This window comes from Dermacentor silvarum, chromosome 8 (assembly GCF_013339745.2).
Source record: "Dermacentor silvarum isolate Dsil-2018 chromosome 8, BIME_Dsil_1.4, whole genome shotgun sequence".
NCBI lineage: Eukaryota > Metazoa > Arthropoda > Arachnida > Ixodida > Ixodidae > Dermacentor > Dermacentor silvarum.
In genome coordinates this window covers 32,108,083-32,134,899 of record NC_051161.1, presented here as the reverse complement: position 1 = coordinate 32,134,899, position 26,817 = coordinate 32,108,083, and the positions used below count along the sequence as shown (strand labels likewise).

At 45.7% G+C, this 26,817-nt stretch overlaps 1 protein-coding gene across 1 annotated transcript in view; it reads left to right on the top strand.

The window, feature by feature from the left end:
• The window catches only part of LOC119460970 (kinesin-like protein KIF11), a 56,153-nt gene extending 29,604 nt beyond the window's left edge, over window positions 1-26,549 (top strand). Inside the window, exons 14-24 of the mRNA XM_037722132.2 lie at window positions 712-884; window positions 1,402-1,530; window positions 5,587-5,733; window positions 8,344-8,430; window positions 9,192-9,253; window positions 9,872-9,971; window positions 11,467-11,550; window positions 12,898-13,216; window positions 18,544-18,683; window positions 23,321-23,392; window positions 25,792-26,549. Of these exons, the coding sequence (XP_037578060.1) occupies window positions 712-884; window positions 1,402-1,530; window positions 5,587-5,733; window positions 8,344-8,430; window positions 9,192-9,253; window positions 9,872-9,971; window positions 11,467-11,550; window positions 12,898-13,216; window positions 18,544-18,683; window positions 23,321-23,392; window positions 25,792-25,881 (1,403 nt within the window). The 3' untranslated portion in view covers window positions 25,882-26,549. The remainder of the gene's footprint in view (window positions 1-711; window positions 885-1,401; window positions 1,531-5,586; window positions 5,734-8,343; window positions 8,431-9,191; window positions 9,254-9,871; window positions 9,972-11,466; window positions 11,551-12,897; window positions 13,217-18,543; window positions 18,684-23,320; window positions 23,393-25,791) is intronic.
• Window positions 26,550-26,817: the final 268 nt, after the last annotated feature.

The window sequence follows — 26,817 nt, the reverse complement described above, 5'->3', positions numbered from 1 at the left end:
GTTGGGTATTTATTGCCATCGTGGTGCGTGTGTCTATGTGCGCTTCGTGGCGTAGTGGGCTAACGCCGCGCGCTCAGAAGCGAGGGGTCCCTGGTTCGATTCCGCGCTACGGACACAACTTCGGAATTTTTTTTCTCATTTTTTTCAGACTGGTTACACACTACTACTAGACGGACGGAACGGGTGCCGCTATAAGGAGCTTCGCTCCTAAAATGAGAGAAACAAATTGTAGTAGCACCAACGAGGCAACGCGCAGAGGTGCTGCCGACTCCATCCGCGCTTCTCCAATTCCCCACATTCGTGCCGAACGCTCGCGGTGTCCGTGACTGCAGCAGGCGCCTCTGGCAGCGGCTCGCCCGAGCTCCCACCAGCTGCGCGCTACTGCGCATGTATCGTGATGTCATCCTGGCGTGTCGTCTGCTGTGCGCCGCCCGTACACCGTGCATAGCTTTCACCCCACTTCCCCTACGTGTGCTCGGACTGCAAGTGCTTCGCGAGGCGTACCCCGATGCCACGGACCATGAGGAAATGCTTATACACTTAGTACAACTTGGAAGGAGCAGCAGGACCAGCTAGGAACCGATCAGCTCCGCTGTGTCTAGCTATGTCTAACTGCTAGCACAACTCTTAATTGCTTTAATTAGGGGTAATCAACATTTACATGTTTCAGATGAAAGGCAGTTTAATTACTTCTGCTCCATCTTTTGACAGCCTCTCTTAGCAGCCTCGTTCAGGAACATCAAGCTGCTGTTGCTGCATACACGTTGGAAGCCAGGAAGTTTGCAGATGAGAGTGCGGCAGCTAATGCCTCCATCCTCTCATCACTGCTGTCCATGATGCAAGCTTCCCAGGAGCAGCAGGCAGATCAGATGGCAGCCGACTTGGTAAGCAGCATGGTTTTACTATATAATGGCTTGGTGGAAGGATCAATGTCTTGTTTTGAAAGCATTGTACTAATGCTGGTTGCCTTACAATAAGAGCACGCGTTTGGTGTTGCTGACCTGCTCCCAGACCGGAACTCTGCGCTTCCATATTCGCATTCTCCATCAACGACCCAACACAGCAAGTCATCTATGTTACTCGGCTAGCACTTGCTGCTACACATCGTGGTGCAAGGCTGTCATTTGGCTGCTGCGTGCATTGTCATAAGTTTGATTCCCGGTCACTGCAGGGGAATCCTGCAGAGTGTCCTTGTACAACTTCACATGATTGAGAGAATAATTTGGCAGCATCTATTGTGGCAAACTCTTGCACCCCTTTTTGTTACAAACAGTTGATTAATCATTGGAACTCTGCAACACCAGTAATTGCATGTTGACTATGCAACACCAGTAATTTTTTTGCACGCAAGCCCGCTAAAGGCTTTCTCCTTTTGTAACACTGTCCTTTTTTTCTCTGCAGGCCAGCAACCAAGCAAGGCTGCAAAAGCTCTGCCAATCTCTCGTTGTGGAGCGCATGCAAGCAGCACAAAACAAGCTGCAAGAGCTGGAAAAGCAGCAGTTAGCTCTGGGGGAGCAGGTTGCATCGGTGGTAAGCAGTTTTTGCAAATTGCTTCACAATTTTCTCCTTGGCATGCTGCTGTATTTTCTCTGAAAGAATACGAAAAAGATGCATTAGCATAAACCATTCTTTTAAATACCTGAACAATAGCTGCATAAAGAGCTGCTTTGTTTCTTGCAATAATTGCCAAGCTTGCTTCTGCACCTCGCTTCTTCCTTCTCCTACTTTTGTAGGCCGCTGCAGTGATCTGATAGCTGCGCCAAAAGGCAAATCCTGCTACATCCTGCTACATTTTCGCTATTCTGCGCCAAGCGCGCATCCTCTTTTGAGCACTGATTGTGAAAGTGTTGCTTTGTATGCCACACGGAAATGCAGACATAGTAAGGGTTAAGTGTGAATTGTCGGCAACGATGTTGGTGAATGCAGAGCTGCTTAACAATGACGTAAAGACCAAGAATTTTGGCGATATCGAAAGTGGGCAGGCATGCCTTGCTGAAGGCAAAACAAGGCTTTCAGCTACTCTTCACAAAATGTCACCTAAGAAGGCAGCCAACTAGGCAGTATTTTGCAGTTAAAAAGCATGAACAAGCATTGACACCATGCTTGTTAATTCAGTTAGTAAGCGAATATGTCCAAGTTTATGCATCCAATAAAAATACTATACTTACTCTGTATAGCTCTCTACTGGTAAATTTGCTATCGCAATAGATTCTTCGTCTTTCGGGAAAGAATGAAGAGAAGTTTTGATAAGCGAAGCTGAGAAATTGTGCTGTCAGTTGCATGTACTTAAATGTTATTCAGTTCTATGTTTTACATTGTCCCCTTACAACTGCTGTCCTACAGGGGTTTGACAGATAGAACACAGCACTGATCTATAATTGGTCAAATAATAAATTGAATGATGTGGGAGTTCTAAAATTAAGTTATTTGGGCCCACATATGATGTTGTGCAATTGCCCCCTAACACCCTTTTTATGGCACAGCACCTTCTTATTCCGAAAGGCTCCAAAAGTTTCCCTGCTCTAAAAAGCTGCTCCAAAACGGTTTCAGCCAATCTCATCACTGCCACTCTGAAACTTGCAAAGTGAATAAACAACCTTTCTCAATCGGCCATGTTGAGCTTTACTAGGCTGCTTGAAAGTGCATACACATTCTGCTCTAAAACAAAGTTCTTGATCCAAAGTGGCAAATTTGTCGCTGCCAGAGTGGCTCCAAGACACGCTTGGCTGCTTTCGACCCTGTTCTGTAGGCTACAGTAAAATCTGCTTATACAGAACTCCACAACAATGCAATCAGTGGGGAAAGGGAAACAAATTCGGAAAGCAAAAGTGACGGCGGCCTTGCAAGTGCACTTCGACTGCTTTTAACACAATTTAAGCTACTCTGTTGACGTTACACTGGTAGATAATATGGGGTCTAATGTTCTGGCACATATTGTTAGTGCGTTAGTGTTCAATTACATTTTGTTGTCGAGACACAAAATGCATTGAATCCAGGGGTTCTCGAGCATGTTCGTTCCAGGGAACCCTGCTAAGCTCCATAAAGCACTAAGGAACCCCCCTCCCCCTTCCGAATGTCGAATTATTGAGGGTATCAAGAAAACAATGAACAAATGCTTAACTACAACGCACTTTTATTTACTCCAGTGCGGAAGCTCATAAATGATTAGCGCAAGCAGCGGCGAAGGCCTCGCGCACGTACATCCCGATTATTTTTAGCCAGTCAGCTGCTCGCCAACAAATTGTCCGTCCATCGCTATATTGCCGGTGCGCTTAATCTTCGACAGCTTTGCACTGAGTCAAAGCAAAACTATATCTTGCCGCAACCACTGTGGACAAAACCGCGGCCGCTATCAATGCAATCGTGGACGGCAACCTTGCGGTTCAGAAGGCAGGCGGCCGAAGCACTTCGTGCCTAATTGTGCCCTTAAAGACTTTCATTCTTGCGTTTATCGCCATGCGTAACACCGCATTGGCGGCATGCCGCGTGCCTTCATACGTGCGTAGTTGCCATCCATGATTGCGTCGATAACCACTGCAGTTTCGTCCGCAGCGGATGCGGCAAACAGTTTTATTTTCACTCGGTGCGCGCATCTGCTGTGGTAGGAGACTACCATGGTTTCATTTTGACTTGATGTGTGCGTCGGCATCCTGCCAAGTCAAAACGAAACTACTGTTCGCTGCTAGAAGTGCGGACGAAACCGCGGTCATTATCGACGCTACCATGGTACAATGCATGCCACAGGCATTCGCATGCACTCGGAGCAATGAAAATGGCGTCTTTTCGCCTGTGCATCAAATAGCTGGCCAGCACTAGCGCAATGGCGCTATTGGAGTCACATTATTTTTTTCCTAATGAAGTACTCTAATCCAGTCTTTAAGGGCACAATTAGGCACAAAGTGCTTCGGCGTTGCTGTCAATCACGCGTCGCGCCCGATTCGCCGCTGAAGACCATGGCGATGCGGACTGCGCCGCTTCGTTTCGCTTGGACACGCACCGTTCTTGCTCTTCTGTGGTGCATTTTCTTTTTTTTCAATTTTAAAATTTTTTTTTATTCCTCAAACGTATACGTTAGTGCGCACGCAATCGGCACCTATGCTATCTACAAACGGGAGAAATGCGCATGTTGGGAAATTACAGCCTCCGAGATTTAAGTGCGAAAGCTTAGGCGTGCTGCCCGTTTTCGGAGGTTGGGTGGCTACAAGCTGCTTGTGAATGTTTTGTGCAGTTCGCGCATTGCTGTTACGCGCTGTGATCAGTGTGATGTGCTTTTTGACACTCATGGGCATGAGTAATGGAGGTTCTGTGGATCGAGCCACTTGGTGAGCCACTTGGTGAGCCACTTGGTGAGCCACTTGGTGAGCCACTTGGTGAGCCACTTGGTGAGCCACTTGGTGAGCCACTTGGTGAGCCACTTGGTGAGCCACTTGGTGAGCCACTTGGTGAGCCACTTGGTGAGCCACTTGGTGAGCCACTTGGTGAGCCACTTGGTGAGCCACTTGGTGAGCCACTTGGTGAGCCACTTGGTGAGCCACTTGGTGAGCCACTTGGCGAGCGCGGGTCCACGGAAAATTTATCAGTATCGGAACCCACTTTGAGAACCCATGCAGTATAGGCATTCGCTGAGAATATGGAAATATTTTCTTGCCGAGAATTTCATTGTTTTGCGCTTTCGTTATTGTGAGGTTTGACTGTGTAACACACGGTTCTGTTTGCGATTCTGGCATGTCAACTTGGTCGATGATAATTGGATTTTCAAAGTTCTTGGGTGTTAAAATGTTGCGCTACCGTGTCGCCATAAGCACTTCAATATGGCCAAGTTTGAATGAAGGGAGGGGGAAAGGTCACCCTGCGGCAGCAAGACCGCCAAGTCAAAGGATGCAGGCCCGCCTCGCGTGCGCAAGGCGGGCTGGGTCTTGTGGTCATGCATTATAGTGTTGCAAATATTTTAAACATATTCACTGCCACAGAATTGTCCATTATATATATGGGTTCGCGTTACATACAGTATCTTGCAGCTGCTGTCCTACAGGGGTTTGGCAGCTAGAACACAGCACTGATCTATAATTGGTCAATCTTGCCTTGGTTCTTTCATCTGCAGTGATTTTTGCATTACAGTGGAGGCTGAGTGCATTAAGGAACCCTAGATTGTCAGAATTAATCTGGAAACCTCCACTGTTAAGTCTTTCATAGCCCCCCTTTGCATTGGGGACTGAAACTGCATCCCTCCATTTTTCAAAAATTGCATGCTACGAAAAGACCTGAGTACTTGAGCTGCACTGGCAAGTGTACCCACTTTGAGCCACCTGGGACCTATGTCAGAGCGATTGCATTGGGGAGCAAGGGGTTTATAAACGAGTAAAAGGACGTCTGCTAAATCCACCATGCAGTCTAGCGTATGCACTTTACAACTGTGAGGTGTTCAAAATGTGAAAGGCTAAATTTTAATTCTTTATATTTTGATGCGTAACATCCCTTTGTAAAAGGCCCAGTTTGGAATACAAGTTGCCTTAAAAGTGTCACTGGTAAACTGGTAAATCTTGCAACACCAACCTAAGCCTTCTGGGCATGCATGTTGTCTTGCAGTGCCGCCTTGTCTCGGATGAGGTCACTGCGCGCCACGATCAGCAGGTGCGCCTCGTAACATCTATCGTCGCGGAAAATGACAAGTTGCAGCGGCAGTTGGTCGCCAAGAATGAAGAGATCCAGAGACTTTCAACTAAAGCAGAGAAGGTCAGTGCATATAATACCTCCTCCTGTAATACTGTTGTTTTTGTTGTATTTTTCTCCAGTTCTTGGAATACATTTTGTATTTGAGCTTGCTGAAGAAATGATTCCTCCCAGTCTTCAGTTATGTATGATTGCAAGTCTTTTTGCTGTGCTGAAGCAAGTAGAGTGCGACCTTGTTGACATGCTTCCAACGAAACAAAAAATAAGTGTGAACTGCAGTGAAGAGACATTGGTAACGTAATGTTGAGGTTTTACTGCAAACAGTGCAGACTTTATTCTTGCGTTTATCGCCACGCGTAACACCGCATTTATTTAGCTTTAGCTTTAGCTTTATTATGCTTTATTTATTATTTATTAACTTTAGCTGTTTATTATGCAGGTCAATTTTGTGGTATTTCTCTTACGATTTCTTTCCAAGTTTGTTGTTTATGCACGTTAGCATTTCCTGCCAAGACCTCTTTAGTTGTGGGACTGTTTATCATGGGGACATTATTGAAGCTATCTTCACACAGTTTCAGAATATTGTACTCTTTTGTACAATATGCCCCATTACTGAAGAACTTTAGAGCAAAATCGCAAGGCAGACTGTTTTCCAATTAAGTGCTTAACTGCAGAGCTTACTATGCAGACCATTCTCTGTCAGTGCATTCTGTCAGTGACCATTCTGTCATTGCTTCACTAAGTTGAATGTTTGTGCACATTGCATCACTAACTCGAATATTGGTGCCCTGGTGTTGAAAAAAATATACATCCTTGCCTAGTCACCAGCCTTCAGAGGCACATCAAGAGTATCCTTGATTATTTATTTATTTATGAATTTATTTATTTGATATTTCTAAATCCCGCCCATCTTTTCTACAATACAAGATAGTGCATATGCAGAAATGAGCTCATAAACACGTGCACACTATGACCGGCACGTGTTGATGCTGTGTGAATCTATGACCAATGTAAAGCACTTTATGGGCTCTGGCCACGTAAGTGCACGTTGACACGGGTCCCGGGCCGGGCTCTGCCCTAACTGCTTCAGGTCATGCTTAGGCTTCAGTCGGGCCTGTAATAGGCTGTTATATTTGCAGTTCCACATAGCTGTAGGCTATGGGAAATCGAGCATTGATGTATGTTCACATCATTCCTCATCTCCAAATATTCGGGTTAGCCTGGTTCATCTCGACGAGATTCTGTTGTGTTCTCCTCTGTCTTGTAAAAATACCCTATCTGTTGGCTTGTGCTACTAATGTGCATTTGTAGAAGCATTGCTCTGCTTGGAATATTGGGTGTTTCCTGCTTACAGCTGCACATCCAAAGTGCGAGTTTTGCACTTGGCATTGTTTCGGTCTTTAAAAACCCTGGATGCACTTTTTTGATTAGCAAGTGTTCACGTTACAGTATACAGTAAAGACCACTTATAACGTAACCGCTTATAGTGCAGGACCGGATATAGTGCGGTCTTTTCAGGCTCACGTTAATTTTCCCATAGCACTCCATGTATACACGTATCGCTTATAGTGCAGTTGCGGGAAACGAAATATCGGTTACAGTGCGACTGCCTGGGAGTACGGAAGTACGGCGAACGCTCCCCTCAAACGGGCGCCCAAAGGAGTGCTCGAGGAAGAAGGAGACGAAGTAGAGGAGAAGGGCACGTGGCGCGCGAACAGCCAGTGAGGCTGAAACCAGAATTTTGAGTGCGAGTCGTGAAATATCACGGCGCACATAGCGAGCGAGGGCCACGATAACGGCAGTAAACGAAACTTCAGGGAGCAGGGCGGCGCAGGCACAGCACGGCGAAGGGTGCACGCAGGAGACCGTGGAATGCGAGTTAGGAGGGTAGCGGGGAAGCGGATTTCGCCTCGCAACTCAGCCGCTTCGGTGGCTTCCCTCGCCCTCCCTCAGTAGCTCCCTCACTTGCACCGTGCACGCCCACCAGCCGTGCAGGCGCCGCTGCTTCAGCCGGCCTGGCGCCCGCTATCCGAAGTTTCGTTTTCTGCCGTTATCGGGAAGCAGGCGTTTGCCAGCGTGGGCAGTTTTGTTGGCTGGCCTGGGACAGTGCCGCTGCTTCCCTCTGCGCCATAGCCGCAGCGTGCAAGGTCAACACGTGACTAGAAAGTAGAGGAAGCATAAAGGAGAAAGGATTCACTGCCATTTTCTACGCGTGGCTACAGTAGCGTGGTTGAGACGTCTGTACGTACACGCATGATTCCGCACAATGCAGAATCGGCGACCTTGCCATTTGAGAGAGAGTGAAATTTCCGCCGCTTTTTTTTTTGTTCGCGCGCGAGATCGATGGGTCTCTCTTAAGCTTTTACTCTATGGCGGTGCCGGAGAAATGCCGGTCGGAGGTGCCGCCGCGTGAATTATTTCGAATTAACGCGATTCCACTGTAAATTGAATGCAAACATTCTAGCCGCATTCCTCGACTGTCGCATACGCTTGGCGGCTCGGTGCACATGTTTTGCATATGTGCGGGCCTTGAAAATTGTTGCTTGGTTATAGTGTGGTACCGCTTATAATGCAGATATTCGAAACTCCGGCGTCTTACGTTATAAGCGGTCTACACTGTATATTGGTAATTTTACACTGCCTTTTCTTTCTTTCCTTTACTCCCTCTCTCAGAATATGGCTGCTATTAGGCAGCAGTTCGAGAACTTCTCGCAGTTCTTCTTCACATCACAGGCTACGAACGACGACACCATTGCCGAGGTATTTATTTTTTCTTTTCTGTAATATACATATGTATCGTACCCTGCTGTACACAGTACATCTTTTCACTCAATCTATGAAGCTTGTACCGTATTTATTCGAATCTAAGTAAGACTTGATTCTAAGCCAAACCCTAAAATACGGATGATCGGAATAGGTTTATTCAAATGCAAGCTAACCGAGATAAATAGTAAACCTGCCACAAAGGGTTAATAGCATTTGTTAATTGTATCCTGCACAAGCCAGAGAATTGTCCCAGCTTCCTCGCCTTTACTGGGCTCGTAGTTTTCATCGACGTCGCTTGGCTCTTTGTCACTGTTTTCATCACACAGCGCACAAACTCCAATGCCTATAAGTGTGTTTGAAATGCAGCACTTATCAGGTCTTCTTGGCACTTATCCGGTCTTATCTGCCGCCAGCACCGCATTTCGCTTAAATACAGCGCAGTGACACCGCTTGGTCAGTGCCATTACGTAGATGTCTGGCCGTAAGCGAATGTAGGAAAAAAAGAAAACAATGAACATTCCTGCACCCCCACAATGCATGCCATAGGCTATGAGCATGCACTCGGAGCGGTCAAAATGGCGTCTTTTCGCCTGTGCATTGGATAGCTGGCCAGCAATGGCGCTAGCGGAGTGACATTTTTTTCCTAATGATGTACTCTAATCTAAGGTGATCCTGAAGTTTCGTAACTGGCGTTTTTTAAAAACTGTTGGATTTGATTTGAGCAAAACACTAAAATACCGTATCATTGTTTGCAGATAAGTGGACTGTCTGCTAGTATTGCAGAAGCAGGCACTATGCAGACATCAGCCATCAAGAGGTAAGTACTACAAAAGTCCCCATTTTGGCATGTTTGCAATGGATACCTTGATAGCTTGGGTGTAGACCATATGTTTTACATATTTCGTTTGGCTATACATTCATTGTTTTTCATCGGGAAGCTCCGGTTTTTCAATAGAAGAGGTCATAAAATTTGATATTCCACTGCTGTATGCAGAAACTTCTGGCAGCTTTAGAAACGTTTTAGGGCGTCCTCATTAACACAAAGCCTCAAGCAGCTTTAATTTCCATAAAGTTTGTATTTGACGGTCTGCACAGAAATGGCTTATGGAATTGACTGAATTGCTAACCAACACCCAAGTAGTGACTGGCATTGACTGCACTTGCCATTCTTATTTGCAGCATTAGTGACAGCAGCATGCACAGATTGCATCGAGACTGCCACGTTGCATGTGCAACGTCTCTTGCAGTCGGCAAGATATACCTAGAGCACAGGTCATGATGGCAGGTGTGCAGTAACATATGCCTGCAACATGCTTAGAATGAAGCTCGCATCTTTCATTAGGGTTTGCAGCTAATAGAGCTTGCACATAATGTTCATTTCTGACTGTAATCAGTACAATGAGCGGGCCGTGAATTCCCTTGCCCTTATTTTCAGCAATGCAGAATCGCTGGCCAAGTCCTCGGAAGGCCTTGTTTCCAGCGTTGCGGCTCTGCACCAGGACGGCGCCAAGGCAACGAGCGATTGCTTGGCTAGGGTAAGTAAACCAGTAGCATTCATGTGTAGTTGATTGCAGATTAAAGATTCAGTGGTTGACACACTTCAAAGATGATTAATACTTGTGTGCCAACCAATAATCCTTCCATCTCCGTAGCTTCAGAGATTGGTGCCTCTTGGACAACCGTGCACTTGGGTGTTGCCGTTGTGGCCTTTAAGATCAGGAGGCTATTGCTGCCGTACGCTGTACTACTGTTGCCCTCAAGCACGCTGGAAACACGGTTACGGTTACATGGTTGAAAGCGAGAGACTTTCCTCACGGGCTTCTGAAATGTAGTACAAGAGTATCTACCCTCTTGCCCTAGCATGTGCATTTCCTCTTCTACTGTTAACGTGGCTGTGCATGGCGGTCTATGTGTGGGCCGTGCACTTTATCTTGGAGGTAATCTGCAGCAAGTGCAATGGTTGCAGGTTTCTGGCAAAACTGCAATATCAATGCATCGGGACAAATATCTATTTTTGCAATTTTGGTTTTAAATTGTGGGTGTCATCTGATGAAAACTGCGGGCACTAAGTGAGGTCAGCCATGGCCTTCGAGATCAGGCTTTGAGAATGTCCTGGGAACTTGTGAAATTAATTTTACTGCTGAAATCTGATGAAATTCGCGATTTAATGAAATTTTTCACTGCTAGTAAACCTTTGTGGCAATGATATGTATTGTGGGAAACGGGGCTTGATCCCGCAGTCCACGCCAGCAGGCTCCAGTCTCGGCTGGACGTGCTCGCTGGCGCGTGGCTCGTCTTCTTCGTCCACAGTGCCGCTTATGTCGGCGTTCCCATGATGTATAGTCAAACCTCAATATAACAAACGATACATTCGAAAACAAAGAAAATGCCTTATTTTACAGTGCTTCTATATCGCCTATTCCGCAAGCCTGATTTCAAAAAGTGCTTTCAGCACTTGCAAAAGGCTACTATTTATGAAGTAGAACACAAACACCAAATAAGCACGGCCTTGAACGCTGAAAAAGTGCTGCATTATATACCAAACGCAATGAGTGCAATAAACAGTACTTTTGAACGCTGACGTTGTGCAGCCTTCTATGTAGTAAAAGAAAAATTAAGTGGACACGTTCTGTTTCTGCAATTTATTTTGTAAATGGGAATGTTGCCATTCGCTATCGCACTGACGAGCTAGGCTCTTCGAAATGCCTGCTGGGTTAAAGAGCCAGTTTACCATGACTAGATTCAGATTACACAAAGTCCTTGTAGTAGTGAATTTTGGTGTGTTATGAAACCCCCGTTAAGTGTAAATCTATGTTCAGCTATGGGGCTTTTTAAATTTGAGATGTAGCTTTCAGAAGAAAGCTTTGCTCGTTGCCTACCGACAATATATTGTAACCACATTGTTATGTGCGTGCACAAATATGGTTAGACATTTTAACCACATATTACCATCCTTGCACATGGGAATTGGTGCACTAAACACATTTTCAAGGGATGGTACAATTCCATGTGGCCCATTGTTTTTTACAGGCAGAAGAGGCTGCCCGCAGCCTTTCCGACATCCACAAGGTTGTGGAAGAGAGCGTCTCTGATGAGGTGGCTTCCACGTCTGCAGTGAGTTTTTGAATTTGCCTTACGAGAATGAAAAATGTGGCTCAGGGTTCGTACACCTCCTTGAAATCCTTGAAAACCTTTGTGAAAACCCTTGTATATTCAAGGAGGTTCAAGGGTCCTTGCAAACTAGGGGTTGGAAGCATCCTGCGAACATTCAAAGTAACAAACTCCGGATACGGGCTTATGCCATAAACACTGTCTATTGGCAAAGAATCCTAGATATATTTTCTCTTGAGAGTGTCGCTAAACAATTGCTATGTGACGTGCCCACAGCCACCATCGCCAGGCTTGTTTAAAAACCTTGTTGCCATTGTGGAGCTAGACAAAGCCAGATAAAGACACCAAACCGTACCACCATTTTGTGGTTTTGCTGGTAGGTTCTCTCCGCAGCCATCGTGGCTACATTTTCGAGACTTAGGCCCTAGAAATGCCTTGCGCCAAGTAGGTAAGTTTTTTTTTTTTTCTTTTTGGTTTAACATGAGTTGCATTGGCTGAAATTGGACATTACTAATCATCGTGCCAGAATGCGGTTGAGATCATTACAATGGGAAAGTCAATTTAGAAGAGCAACCTGACGAGCTAACTTGAAGCCTGTGTCCAACTTTGCAGTTGCCTTGCTGCAAGAAATTGCACCTAAGGAGATTGAACTGTTTGTCAGTGTATGTGTACGAATAAGAATTGGTTCCTTCTCCTTGAATTGTACTTTATGACGTCACTATTGACAAACCGCACTCTTAGAGTCAAGATAGGAGATTGATTCTCGCCGCTTCATTACATCGCACATGGCCTTCCGCGAGGCTCAGTGTTGTCCCCCGTACTCATAATTTTGAGTCAAATATCTTCTGTACGAACCCTGGTGGACTAGTTTTTCTTGAGCTTAGATTGGTGTTAAGTTTATTTTTGGGCAGTTGCAAGTGCCGTATACCCTACAGTAGTAGCGCAGAAGTAGCTGAGGTTGGACCAAATCACAACTGCGCTTGCACAAGTGGAGCTGCTTAAGCCTAGCTGTCCGGTAGGGTGGGTGGCTGTCAAGCTGCCGTGATGCAATTGGCCTTTGGCTTTGCATTCGCTGCTGCTGTGCTGCACTTGCGTTTTTATGAGCTAGTTGCATTAAAGGTGATGGGAACAACTCGTTCCACTCTTGAAGAATTCAGGCTTTGAACTGGAATTACTGGATCAAAAGCTATCCGTTCGTTGTCCTTTAACGTAATTAGCTGCAGACATCCTATTAATTTCCCTCTGTCTCCGCTGTTTCTTCCTGTAAATATGATGCATGATCCACTTCACGCCTGTGTATTCAGTAGAGATTGTTTCCAACAGCCCTGTCCACATTTCTTTTTCTTTCAGATTCTAGCAGAGCAGAAGAGAGTTGCTGTTGATAGAGTGGCAGCCTGCGTTAGTAGCATGTCGGAAGCTGTCGCTGCTGGAACAGAAACTGCACAAGGCCAAGCTGACAGAGCTAAGGCCTTGACTGGCGATTTGGAGACCACAGAGTTGCACAGCTGCGGCCAGCTTTTGTCCACGTGCCAGTGTGGCTCTGTGCAAACCGTGCAAGCACAGGACATTGCGGAAGCTCTTCGTGCAGGCATTGCCAACAACATGGCAAAATGCTCCTCAGTGGTCTCGGACTTCTTCCGGAATGACCTACAGGAGTATGTACCCACAGGTAAGAGGGTGTTCCTTCAAGGTGCATTGTATACTTTTATTATAGAATGCATGGGTTTCAGTCGGTTGCTCTACTCCACGTCAGTCCTGTATTCTCAAGAAAGGCAGTGGCAATTTTTGTACTGTCAAAACTTATCCGGATTGGATCCACACATGTCTGGGGCCGTTTAATCACGACACAACATTGTTGTATGTCCTGTTCTAACTGTAAAGAAAAACATTTGCTATCCTTACGAGTTCTTGGGGCTGCTTACCTATACAGTGCAGTCCACATATAACGATACCACATATAACGATATATCGGTTATAACGATGAGTCGAGCTAAGAGTATCAACTTATGCATTAGGGCAATGAGAAAAAAACCCATATATAACGATATGTTATTCACCGCATATCGGATATAACGATTGAAATTTTGCTTCTGGGCGGTGTTTTTCATGCAGAATAATCAGGAAAATTGCGTTCCTACGTTGCCTTCAACCGAGACGGGGCGAAAAGTTTGCCTACGCGAGTTCGTATCTGCCGCCATTACCGCGCAGCGCATCCCGCCCGCGCGCCGATTGCGGAGAGCATCGCAAGTTGGTAAAGCGTGCACAAGATGGTGCCAGCTGCTTCGCCCCCGCGTGTCACCGGCGGTCGCGCGAGGAGAGGGCGGAAAAAAGGCGATAAGCGAAGGCAACGCCTCCTCTGGCGAGGGGCGCCTGCGCTCGCTGCCGCGCGCGCTCTCAACGGAAGCAGCGGCAGGTGCGCCCCTTGAGACGAAACTGATTTTGCAAGAGGGGGGAGAAAGCGATAGGCAAGCGGCGCCTGCGCGGCCTACGCTCCCTTTACATTCTCCCTCTCTCAGCGAGCGCGGAAATGCACCGCGGAAGCAGCGGGAGGTGCGCCGACAAAGCGCAAAGCTGCGTCTCTCGAGACGAAGCTGCAAATTTTGCAAGACTCGAAGTACGAGCTCGCGCAGTGGATGATATCGACGATTATGAAAACCGGGAGCGCCACGATCATGAAGGCTAGAAGCAGTGTCCATGCCGATCAACGGAAAAGGCGGGCTTTGTGCGCCGGGACAAACCAACATGGGTGAAACCAACACGGTGGAAGCCGCTGGCATTGCCGAACTCTAGGAAGATGTCGCTACTGACGATCATAAAGGCGGTGCTTCAATGGAGGAGTTTGTAAGTGCTGATAGTGCTGCCTCGTTCTGCGAAGAGAACTCCGACAGCGCGATCGTTGTCGCGACAGACGGCGGCGTTGTGCGACGGCGGCGACGACAGCAGCAGCAGTGACGACGAGATTGACAATGGCCCGTCTTTGACACCGACCCCGAGGTTCAACCAAAGTGCAACGTCGTCGATCGAGTCGCTCATTGAATTCATGCACGCTAAATTATAGCCGCCAGTGTTCGCTCAGCAGATGGACGCGATGTACACGGCGGTTGTGAATCCGAAACTTCCGCGAAAGCAAGTGCAGATTTCTATTTCAGCGTGCCTAACGACTGAGACGCTATTTAGAGCTATAAATAAAGGTTTTATTTTTCACCGCCTACTTTCTACAACGTCGATTTTTTAATCGCAAGTGGCAGTTTCGGTTTCGGGACTGCACAGGTATTTTCGGCATTTTTTTTTTCGGCAGTCCAGATATAGCGATGATCGGTTATAACGATCGGATTTCTCGTTTTTCTCGATATCGTTATAAGTGGACTGCACTGTATGTGTTTTTTTGCTGTGTCCAGCTGGCAAATCGAATTTCGACGTATAAAACAAATTTTTGTTGTTTCTGCGCAGAATCTCTCAAGGAAACCTTTGTCTTGATTTTTAAGAGAAACAAAGATGCTTGCACTTGCTCTCCTAGTAAGAGCACCTCACACCGCCCAATCTAGTGATACCAGAACTGCTAAGCGAATACTAAGCAAATAAAGAGATGCTTTCATTATACAAACTCTGAACCAATTTGAATCCAGTTTGCTGCATTGAGGATTGTGAAATTTATTGACTATTGGAAGCAGAATATTGATTAGGGAAACAAATTTATACAATGAGTTGTCGAAAACTGTGAAATTATAATTCAGGCAGTAAATTTTCATTTGCACAGCTGTGCTAGATACAGTAGACCGGATCCCATGCATTTCTATGGGCCCAAGCTTTCGTTATCTCTATTCTAAAATATGGCCAGTCGGCATGCATGTGCCTGAGCATGCGCCCCTTTAGGAAGGGACCCCGACAGAGACCTCATTAGTGGCAGAGTCTTGTCTTGATAGAGCTTAGGGGACAGTGAATGCGGAATACTCTAGTCTAGTCAAAATCGCCCATTTTCGGCCCTCCCTAGCAAGATTTTCAAGCAATAACTGTAGCTCACAATGTCTGATTACAGTATTTACCTGATTCTAACACGCGCCTTCCTTTTTTTAAAAAGAAAATAGGCCGAAAATTGCCAACGCAGTGTAATCGGACACAAAACCTATACTGCCTTCACAATGTTTTATGCTTTACTGCACAACCCGGTTGTCTTGCGGTGGAGCTGACTTTTAAAAACTGTAGCGAAGCTCACCTTAAAAAAACCGGCCGCCATTGTGCAACAATATTTCTAGCTAAAAATAAAAGTGCGTATTTTATTTCTACTTTAGGAGCTGTAATGTCATTCCAACATTCGGGGGTGTGTTATAATAGAACAAATACTACTGCCAAATGAATTAGCAGTATGTTGTAGCACTTTTCTGCATTTTGTTTAATTCAACCCGCCGTATAATTTGATCAATCTTGGCGGTCTCGTCGGGGTCAAGTTAATGGAAGTCTACTGTATTGCAACCCTGTGAACTTGTGTTAGATTGTCTAAAGTAGACAACTAAGCTGTATAAGTTTACATCCTTCGTGTAATTGTCTCAATGTTCATACTAGTTTTGCAAATGTGCCTGAATTATTTGCATAATTTGGGGCTGTTAACAAAATATCCTTTCGTTCAGTTTAGATGTTCCAGTACAAGCAATTTACACTACGGTACAGTACTGAAAAAGAAAAAGGAAAAATCTGCTAAATTTGTTGCAGCAATTTTCCAGACGCTAACCAAATCACCTTTTCATTCCAGTGTATACAGTCGAACCCACTTATAACAATATTACAGTGCCACGAAAGTTCCATTGTTAGAACCGATAATTGTTACAGTTGAACCCGGATATATCGAATCTGAAGGGGATCACAAAAAAAAGTTCGATATATAGGTAATTCGATATATAAAGTAAATACTTTATACAATTTTCCAAAAATATACAAAATACAAAATTCACCAAGGGATTTTATATCTGTTCGACATACAGCATAATTCGTTATACTTAGGTTTGATATATCCGGGTTTGACTGTATAACCATGTTGCACGAAAGAAATCAAAATACAGGGGGTTGGCAGAGCTGTTGCGAGAAAACTATATTGGTGGCGAGGCCAGTGCCTCTCCCCACCACCTTCCTTCATCCAGCTGCTGATTGTGTTGACTCGTTTAACTGCTTAACTCTGCTTCCTGCGCGCTCCGATCGCGTGTAACAATCCGCGGCGGGGTCATGGGTGGCAAGTGACATGCGAACTCCTCTGAGGCATCGCTTTGGTTGCTCCAAAAGGGGCCTTTCAAGAAATGCAAGAAGGTTGCCGCGGCAGCCTCTCGGCTTGAGAAATCTAGAAGAGACGCTGGGGCGAGATCGCCAAAAGCATCCCGTCACGTACTTCTCACTGGCTTGCATGAGAAAATCCCATGTCCGTCAGCTTTGCTTGTTTTACGTGACGCTTGCCCACATCCTTCCCTCGGGCAGGTCCCTCGCGAAAATGAAGTCGCGGAGGGACTGAATTATCTGCAGGGCCTCCTGCAAGGACAATGTTAAGGCAGCCTGCCCTACTGAGTCATCGCTGCTGTCGCTAGCCGATGCAAGCACATTTGCCCCATCGGTTAGAACCACTTCTTTTCACCAGCAATGTCGTACATTGCCAATGATCAGCGGGCAGATCGACCATCTTCCGTTTCAGCGGCGAGTCAAATGAGGCTGAGAAACCATGTGGCCCAGAACGACTTCGACGCAAACAAAGCAGAGCATGAGTGACTCTATCCTTCGGTAGAACTGTGCAGAATGAAGGGCCAGCATGGGCCAGCGTGCAAGCTGGGAGCAGCAACCGCATGGCCTGCGCTATCAGTCCATTTGTGTTTTGGAGGGGTCAAAGGGCTGAGGGAGAGAGGGAGGGAGGGAGGCGCGCAAAGCTGGCGATGTGGAGAAGGCTGGAAAATAGCGCGCGGCAGCGTGCAGAGACTCGAATGTCTTTTTTTTTTTTTTTTTTAAGGATTTTACATTCCATTTGCTTTTGGCACGGACACCCAGTAGCCAGACTTCATCGTTATAACCGATAATGCGGCATGGGGGCATTGTAGTAAGCAGGTAATTCACCATAGAAAACATGCAAAAGTTGACGGTGCTGTAGCTTCTCATTGTTATAACCGATATATTGTTAAAACTGGTATCGCTACAAGTGGGTTCGACTGTAAGTAGATGGGAGCTCTCGAGGTAAAGCTTCTACTTGGTACAGTAAAATCTCGTTACAAGAGACACTGTTATAAGACTCTCGCTTATAAGAGAGACTTGAAAATGGTTTGGTTAGTTTTCCTATGTTCACCATGCTAACATCGCATCCTAGCGACATGGTTACAAGAGACACTCTGTTACTAAGGACAACTTGTTTTAGGTCCCTAGAGTAAATTCTTCCCCCGTTTAGAAGAGACACAACCCAGACGCGCACATGCAACGCGACCAACAACGTACCAACCGGTATGCGCTGCAATTTTCATTCCCTTGGCTCAATTCTGTTCCGTTCCGCAACCGGATGTCATTCCTCGTATGGTTGCGACTAGAAATTGCACTGAATTTTTGTCATTATGCTTTTATAATTGCTGTTGCGCTCTGTCACCGACTCATTATACCATTGAGTTCATCACAGCGTCTGAAGAGCTAATCGCTTTCTGTGCCTTTAGTCGGACTCCGGAGCCATCGCCATGTTTCCATGAGACAGCTCTGTTCGCATCAAAGATGTGTTTATTAAGCACACTTTGATGTATAAGTTGATGTATTTGATGTATCAAAAATGTGTTTTAAGCACTGGCTGATGTATAATAAAGTGGTCTAGTTGGACTCCTCAGAGTAGAATTTTTGGTTACAAGAGGCATGTTTCCCGGGTCCCTTGAGTGTCTCTTGTAATGGAATTTTACTGTATTTCACAATACTGTCGGATCAAGTGGTACCATATGAATTTGTTGTAGGCTCTGCTATAGTGTGCACGCTTTCTTTCACCTCTTCTTCTGCCAGGCTGCACTCCACAGAGACGAGAGTACCGATATCCAACAGAGTTGGCGCAGACATCACCTCATGAGCGGATCCTGAATAGGCTCAGGACTGCCACCGATTTTAACGCTGCAGCTCGCCTAGCGCTGCCTACATCTGATGAGGTAATTGCATTTGTGTATTTCATGGCTACTGCACACACGAAATACATTCTACTTACTTTTGTGCTTCAGTGTATCAAACAGCATTTTGGTAAAAATGTTTGATAAATGATGTGATAAGTGATAAATGATGTGATAAATGATGTGATGTGATACGATCCTCACAGAGCACAAGACAGGTGTAATCCGCCTTTTGCATGTCCCGAGTGCGCATGCGCTCTACCCTAGCGACGAGCGCCGAAAACGTTTTGTACGGCGTCGGTGGTTCGTGCAGCTGACGATGCATGCGTATGCAGCATAGCTGTCGAGCACGCGAACTCTTCATTGTCGGCGCAGTGCCGGTCGACGACGCGGTATTTGCGCCGTGTTTCAGTAGAAACTTCAGCTGTTCACAGCGATATTGGTATTCTTCTAACAACTGCGTACTTAGCGCCGGAGCGGATTCTCGCCCACACCGTATCTTAAAAGCGATCTCCAGACAGCCCTGACCTTTGTATGCGCTGTGCTTTCGCCGCTCAGTTTCCGTTGAAGCGATAGACCGCACGAACCTTCGCTTGCTGCGGCGGCCGTGCTCGTGCGCTTGTTAATTCAGCGAGTTTTTATCTCCAAGTTTTGGTTACTATTTTGAACGCGGCATGTACATTGAGCAGGTGTCTCGGAGACCCATATCTCGGTGATCGGCGCTACCTTCTGTGCCTTCGTGAGAGCTGAGCGGTGCGAAGCTTGTTTCTTGGATCTCCGTGGCGAACTCCGTTGGCGGAGATCGCCAACGCGGTGACGTTTGTGTCGACTGTACACGGAGACAACGTCACTGCTGCGCAAATCCAAGCAAGTCGATCCCCTCCAAGCGTAGTATGAGGCAGGGCATTATTAGTTTTTTTTAAGCCGCACTAATAATTTCTTTTTTTTTTCGGCCTAACGAGTTTGAAATTTCAGACTATTTTTCAGTCCCCACGAGCTCGGAAAATCGGTTGGCGACTGTACGGAGCGCCCTAACCTAACCGACGCACATTGATACCAGCCGAAAACTTCGAATTATCCGAATAGAGCCACATGGGCCATTCAAATTATCCAGTTGAATTTGCATGGAGAATGACGGGACCGCTCAAATTCTTTGAATTAACCGAGATTTCGAATTAACCGAGTTCGAATTATCGAGGTTTTATTGTAACCAAGTTCAGTAGTGAATTATTAATTAGTTGAATATGTGTTTCGATTTCTCGTGCTACTAGTGTCCACCTCTTCGAATAACCCAGCTCAACGATAAGAATTATGCTACCTGCCACAGGCAGATTTCTAAATTCTGTAAAAATGAGCACCCTGTATATGTATGTGTGTACGTATGCATATCTATGTATGTATGTGTTGTTTTCAACGGTGCATTGAAGTGGAGACCACTTCAATAATGTTTCCACTTCAAACATCTACACAATCTTTTTTTTTTTAGGACTAAAGTAAGCAGGCAAGGAATCCATTGTGCATTGACTCTTCTTAACAGATGAAAATACGATTTCAAAATTTTGTTGCTTTCTACTGATCTCCAGGTAGTGGGTGAGTGCTGTGACAGAAAAGAATTCATAGGTTTAGGTCCCCACCATCTCTTTCAATGGAAATTTCCTCAGAAAGGGCTGAAACATGGCACCATTCTCACTGAAACTTGTCATCTCTGCTCTTGAAATATTGGTACGGAACAGCCGACATTTTTCACTTTGACAATTGACCCTTGGGTCATGCCCGATTGCATAAATAATATCGATGCAAACCCTATTCACAGACGCCCATATCGTGTTTCTGCTTGATATAGCATCGCCATCTTGGCCTCCGTTGGCTTCCATGTAAATAAATTGCAAATAGCCTTGGGCAACAGCTACACGTAACACTATTTGGTGGAGATGGACATTCCCCGTACACGCCATGGAGCTTTGCAGCGGTCGCAATGGCGACAATGCAACTTCAGCTCCTGCTGGCGGCTCTTCATCTACGAGTGCAGCCCCGACCTACGTCGCCGTTTCCCTCCCTCGGGATGCTGGTGTTTTCAGAGTCGGCAGTCCTGATGTTGACGACTGGCTCCGCTTGTACGAATGTGTCGGCACCAGTCACAGGTGGGATCCGACTATTATGCTTGCAAACGTGCTACCTCGACGGCAGTCCACGGGCATGGTTCCAGACTCGCGAAGAGATCTTCAGCTGGGATCTCTTCAAACAGAAGCTCCACGACTTTTTGGCACTCCGTTCGGTCGCTAACTCGATGCCAAGGGTTTTGTCACACGTGTACAGACGTCGACAGAGTCCTCCTACGTGTGGTACATTCTCGACGTCTCGGCCCTTTGTACCAAGGCCGACACGAACATGTCGGAGGACGATAAGGTTAATCGCGTCATGAAAGGCATTGCTGACGACGCCTTCAATTTATTGGCGTTTACAAACGTCGCCAGCATCGATACGATCCTCAAGGAGTGCCACCGTCTCGATACATGCTAAAAGCCGTTGGGTATCCCAACACATCACACAACTTCCTAAGACAGCTGCTACGTCGTCTTGTGACGACCTCTTCCACCAGCCTTCGTGATGTGACCACTTAACCCGCATCATTCGTCATGAGGCCGAAGCAGCACAACTGGCGGCCCGTTATTCCCGTCATCTGATCATTCTCCAGCGACATCTCCTTGATCCAGGCCGTCGACTCAAACGTCGGCCTGCACTCAGTTCGTCCCGTGTGCTCGGAACCTCTTTCTCTACGCACGTTCACACCTCGCTGCTCTTACTCCTCTTATGGACCACGCAACCAGTCCGAATGGTGCGCCGTGGACAAGCCTATCTGTTTTAACTGCCGACGCATTGGCCATATCGCTTGCCACTGCCACAGCTGCTGGATTTACCGACGCGCTATTCTTCCGATTACCACCCTCGTCCCTCTAGCGCATCCTTTTCCTTCGCTCCTTCTATATGCCCGACCCATCTGACCCTGCGACACTACCCCACTACTCCCGCTCACCTTCTCCCTCTCGCCGTCAATCGCGTGTGCCCCCATCACTCCGTGCTCCTTCTCCAACCTATTTGCAGCACCCCCGACCGGGAAACTGCAGTGCAGCTTCTGGAGGTTGAGCTGCATTGACAAAATTAGCACGAGATCCTCACTTGACCATACCCACGAACCAGAATCTTTTTCACATTCTTGTTGACAATGTTCCTGTGTGCGTGTTGACTGACACCGGGGTAATGACGTGTCCATTACGAGTGCTGCTCTTCGTCGTTGGGTCGCGAAAGTTCCGACACCTGCCCCGAACCGAGCTGTACCAGTCGACTCTTGTTAGCATGTGCTCTGCCCGACTCTCCATTGTCGAGCGACACCGTCGTTCTCTTCACCGTCATCGAGCATTACCCTCACAAACTCATTTTCGGTCTGGATTTCCTCGCCAGGCATTCTGCCCTCGTTGACTTTTCGGCTGGCTCACTTCGCCTTAACTTGCCTCTTCTTGCCGACCCTCTGGACGTGCCTCCAAGCCATTTAAGCTGCATGGATTTTATTCCCTGGGCTTCTCCCGTCGTACTTGTAAAAAAAAAAAGGGTGGAACGTGGAGCTTTTGTGTTGATTATGATGATCGCCACCTAAACAAAATGCAAAAAAGGACGTTTACCCTTTGTCGCGAATTGATGACGCTCTAGACTTCCTATACGGTGCCACCTATTCTATCGACTACGGCTACTGGCCGATATCCGTCAAATGACATGGACGGAAAGACTGCATTTGTTACCCCTGACGGTCTTTATCAGTTCAAGGTGATGCCTTTCGGTCTCTGCAACGCACCGGCCACTTTCGAATGAACGATACTCGTTGCTTCAGGGGTTCAAGGGGTCCACCTATTTGTGCTATCTGTACGACGTCGTCGTTTTCTCGCCCACATTCGACACGCATCTCAATCGTCTTTCAGGCATTGTTGACGTGTTCTGCCGGGTCTTTTTTTTTTTTTTTTTATATCACTTTGCTCGCCGCCAAATCATCGTCCTTGGTAATGCCAGAGGCGTTCGACCTGACCAAAATTTGCGCCGTTGCGAACTTTCCTGTCCCGAAGTCTACAAAGGATGTTGGTAGTTTCGTAGGGCTGTGCTCTTATTTCCGGTGCTTTGTAAAGGATTTTGCGACCATTGCACGGGACCCCTTAACGTCCCGTTTTCTTGGGGTCCTACTTAAAATAATGCTTGAAATTATAATAAACTGAAACAGCTTCTCTGATACATTGTCCTCACCAAATGCACGAGGCCAACTGGCATAAGTATCTGTGGTTTTGTTAACAGGAAGCTTAGAAATTTTTTCATTCGGCCACCACTGCAACGATTTTGACAAGGTTTGCTGCATTTAGCTATCGGTATGTATTTTTGGGAAGATTCTCATACTCTTTAATCTACAAAATTGTAATATATTTTTTCATTGCAAACTGCACCTAATACATTTAAAGCAGATAAGAGCTTTAAACCGACACGCTATTGTTCTACGCTATTTAAACCGACACGAAGTTGCTTGAAATATTAATATTTCAAGCAACTGTACGTGTGTGCGCGTGTGCGTGTGTGTGTGTGTGTGTGTGTGTTACTTTAGACTGCTCTGTTCATTTATGATCATGATACCTCTCTATTTACAGACTGACCTGACTGCTTCACTTTTGAAACCTCATTCATCATCTTCGACAGAGTCTCTGGCATCCAATCCGGTGGTATGATGTTTCAAATAGTACCCTGTCTATAAAATATACTTGCAGTACAAGTAAATGAGTCATTAAAACAAACATAACAAATTCGATAGTTCCACGAGAGGTTGTTGGTATATCAGCAGATATATGGTACCGCCCTCCAAAACTCGCAAAAATTAACTACGCTGAAGCTGTCAGTGGCCAGCTCTTTCGAAATGGAGCCCGGGCGGTTCCAATCACCTGCCATTTCAAAACTACGAGTGCAGCCGCCGCCATTTTTTCTTTGCGAGCTTGTATATTTTACGATCGAAATTATCAGATGACATACAGTGTCTCAATTCGAGAAAACGACAAATCACGACAAAGTTTCCGCCATACTCAAGTGTTGCCTATGCCACCTCAGCCCTCTTTTACTGTGGCTGCAAACTTGTATGCATCGGAACTACTGCATGTTGGAACTAATTACTTCTGTGGAAGAATGAGACCAACATTTAGTGCAGTAGAACTCGTAGCAAAGCATGATGCAACTGCCAGTGTTGCATCAAGGAAGGTCATGAGAACGCATGAGTAAAACAATGCCCCAATAAAAAATGTTGACTATTGCATTGACTAGAGGAAGCGTTAACAGAAGATAGGACCGTGCCACTGCTTCTATTCTGATCTCAGTTACACTTGCTAAGACTTCTTGGTGTTTGTACTGCTACTAGAGACAGTGCCTGTGCACGTGTATAAGGAATGCATACTTGGCCCTTTTAGCTCCCCTTTCCACTCTTAGTTTGCTTCACTGCACGGTAGATATGCTTCCCCGAATATTAAATCTGTTTTCGAAGAGTTTCAAATAGCACACTATTCAAAACTGCCATTTGGAAATTGGAATTTTCGCATGATACTAATTTATAATCTCGTGGGAATATCAAAGGAAACAATTAGTGCCGTTTCATAAGAAGCTGCTTTGAAAGTAGCGAGAGCAGGCACATGTGCACAGAGCATACACTTGTTCGAGAATCATGTGTTAGGCTATTCTGCTAAGCTCCATGTAGCCCCTACTGCGTAACTGCTTCGAAAGCAAAGAGAAGTGTGCACAATGGTTGCAAACGGTAGATGTTGCCATTTTGTAATGTTCCAGCGTCTTATGTTTGCACGTGGTGTTCACCTAAATTTAGGGACCAGCCGGTACATTGTAACAAGCAACCAACATTTGCAATAAGAGACAGCAGTGGCACAAGCCAGACAAAGCATCCGAAGAAATGCGCATTGGTTAAAATCTACCAGGAACCGTGCACACTGGACCAGATTAACCGAGCGCAGGGCTACGTTTATTCGGGGCCAGCAAGTGTCTTGTGTGCGTTGCATAATCGTCGTTTCTCTTTAGCCAGCTTCACCACAATAGAGCCGCGTTATGCGGCGAGGCATATTGTTGCAAGTGAAATCAAAATATCAAGAATTGAAAGGGGCCGCTGTCGCAGAACATCGCATGTGTGTCGTAATTATACACGCGCAGGCACTGCCCCCTGTCGTAGTATGAGCACTGATACTGCCCTAAATAACTGTACTTGCAGCCATTCACAGCTGTTTCTGATGTTGCTATGGCAATTTGCTGCCTTCCACTTGATTACATTTCCCAGCTATTACGTTTTTTTCTTCTTAAGGGAGGTAGTGGCAGCTTAGTGGGCCTTCCTAGTTTGATTGCACCTGAATTAGTATAGCCCCACTAGCTCTCGGCAGTATATTTTTTTTTCTTGCCGGTGTCAGGCACCACTCCATGCCTGAAAATGTGGTGGACTGGAGTAGGATTCGAACTTACGACCTTCAGATTTTAAGCCGGGTATTCCACCTCTGCTCCACGCCACCACTGTTTTTTTTTGTGGTCCCTTGAAAGACTGATGTTCTACTGTATTAAGTTTCTTTTATGCTTTTATTCACCGATGACTGCAAGTCGAGGCAAACGTACTAAACCCACGAGTACACTAGGCATCTGGTGCCTTTTTTGCAGCAACAAGGGTCTTCTGCATCAGTCATTCAAAAGTCTCTGCTTGCGTCTGGCTTTTCTCAATGTCGACTACAATCAGTGCCACCATTTCTTAGGTTCTGGTGGTGATGCTGCTCTGAAACTTCACTTCTTTTTTTTTTGTTTTTTTTTTTGTCTAACTTGCCATTTTTAAAATTTGCTTTTAAGACATTCAATCCACAAATCGAAATTCCACTTAAAACAGTCACTATAACTAAAGTTTCTCTGAAGTGCAACAAATTTCATTAAAATTGGCCCAGTGGTTATCTTGCAAAAACATTTTTGCGTTTGCACATGCATTTGAATAGGCAGCATCGGAGTTTGACCCGAGCTAATGCTTCATTAGTTGTGCAATAAGAGTCAAATGTTATTTTCTTACCCTGTGGTATTTTCTCTTATCTCATTGATTCTGCAGATGGACAACAAAGAAAACGTCGCCCGGACTGCCAAGCCAAGAAAACAGCAGAGATTAACAAAAAAGCAACTGACGCAGCGTAATGCTTAGCATAATACTTTTATGTTTTTATTCACTGACGACTGCAAGTCGAGGCAAACGTACTAAAACCATGAGTTCGCTCAGCGTCTGGTGCCTTTCTGCAGCAACACAGGTCTTCTGCATCAGGCATACGAAAGTCTATGCTTGCGTCTGACTTTTCTCAATGTCGACTACAATCAGTGCCACCATTTCTTAGGTTTTTATTTTATACTTCTTATGTACTGAAAAAAAAAACTAAAAAAAAAACATAGAAATGCATATTCGACAACTTCGAATAGCAAATTCTCAAATTGGATATCAATCGAACAGCAGATGATTCGATTCATATGCGAAATTTTAAATATTTGCCCATTTAGATGCCACCCATTGTGGGATGTCAGTTTTAAAGACTACATTTTTAACATGTGGCACTACAGTCTTCTAGGGTGCATAAGCGATACTGCATGAGTAAGCAGCAGCAGCAACAAGTCCAACTTAACATTTAAAGTGATGTATGTATGTCTGAATAGCTTTGTTCAAGAATATGCTTGTAAATTTTGCTGATGCACTGATGTACAGGTGGATGCTTCTGTACATTCCGAGTAGCGAAGTTTGCGTTCATTGTGTAGCCTCATCTTTGTATATAGTATTTGCAATCATCAGTTCCATTTGATGTGTTTTTAATAAACTTTCACTTTCATCTGTATCTGTTGCGTTGTTGCGTAGAAGCATCTCGCATAAGCCCAGCCAGAGGCTTAGCAGCCTGATCTGCTTCCAGTCAATTGGGAACAGAAATGAGACCACAGTCTCCTTTCTTTGACCACCTGCATGGATCACACTGTGCATTGCATTGCCTGAGCAGCGCTCGTGGGGTTGTTAGTAAATTTTTTCTCTTCAGTGTAGTTAAGGTTGCTTAGTTGAAACAATGGCATTAAGTGCAAGGTTGAAGGTGAAAAATGCAGCAAG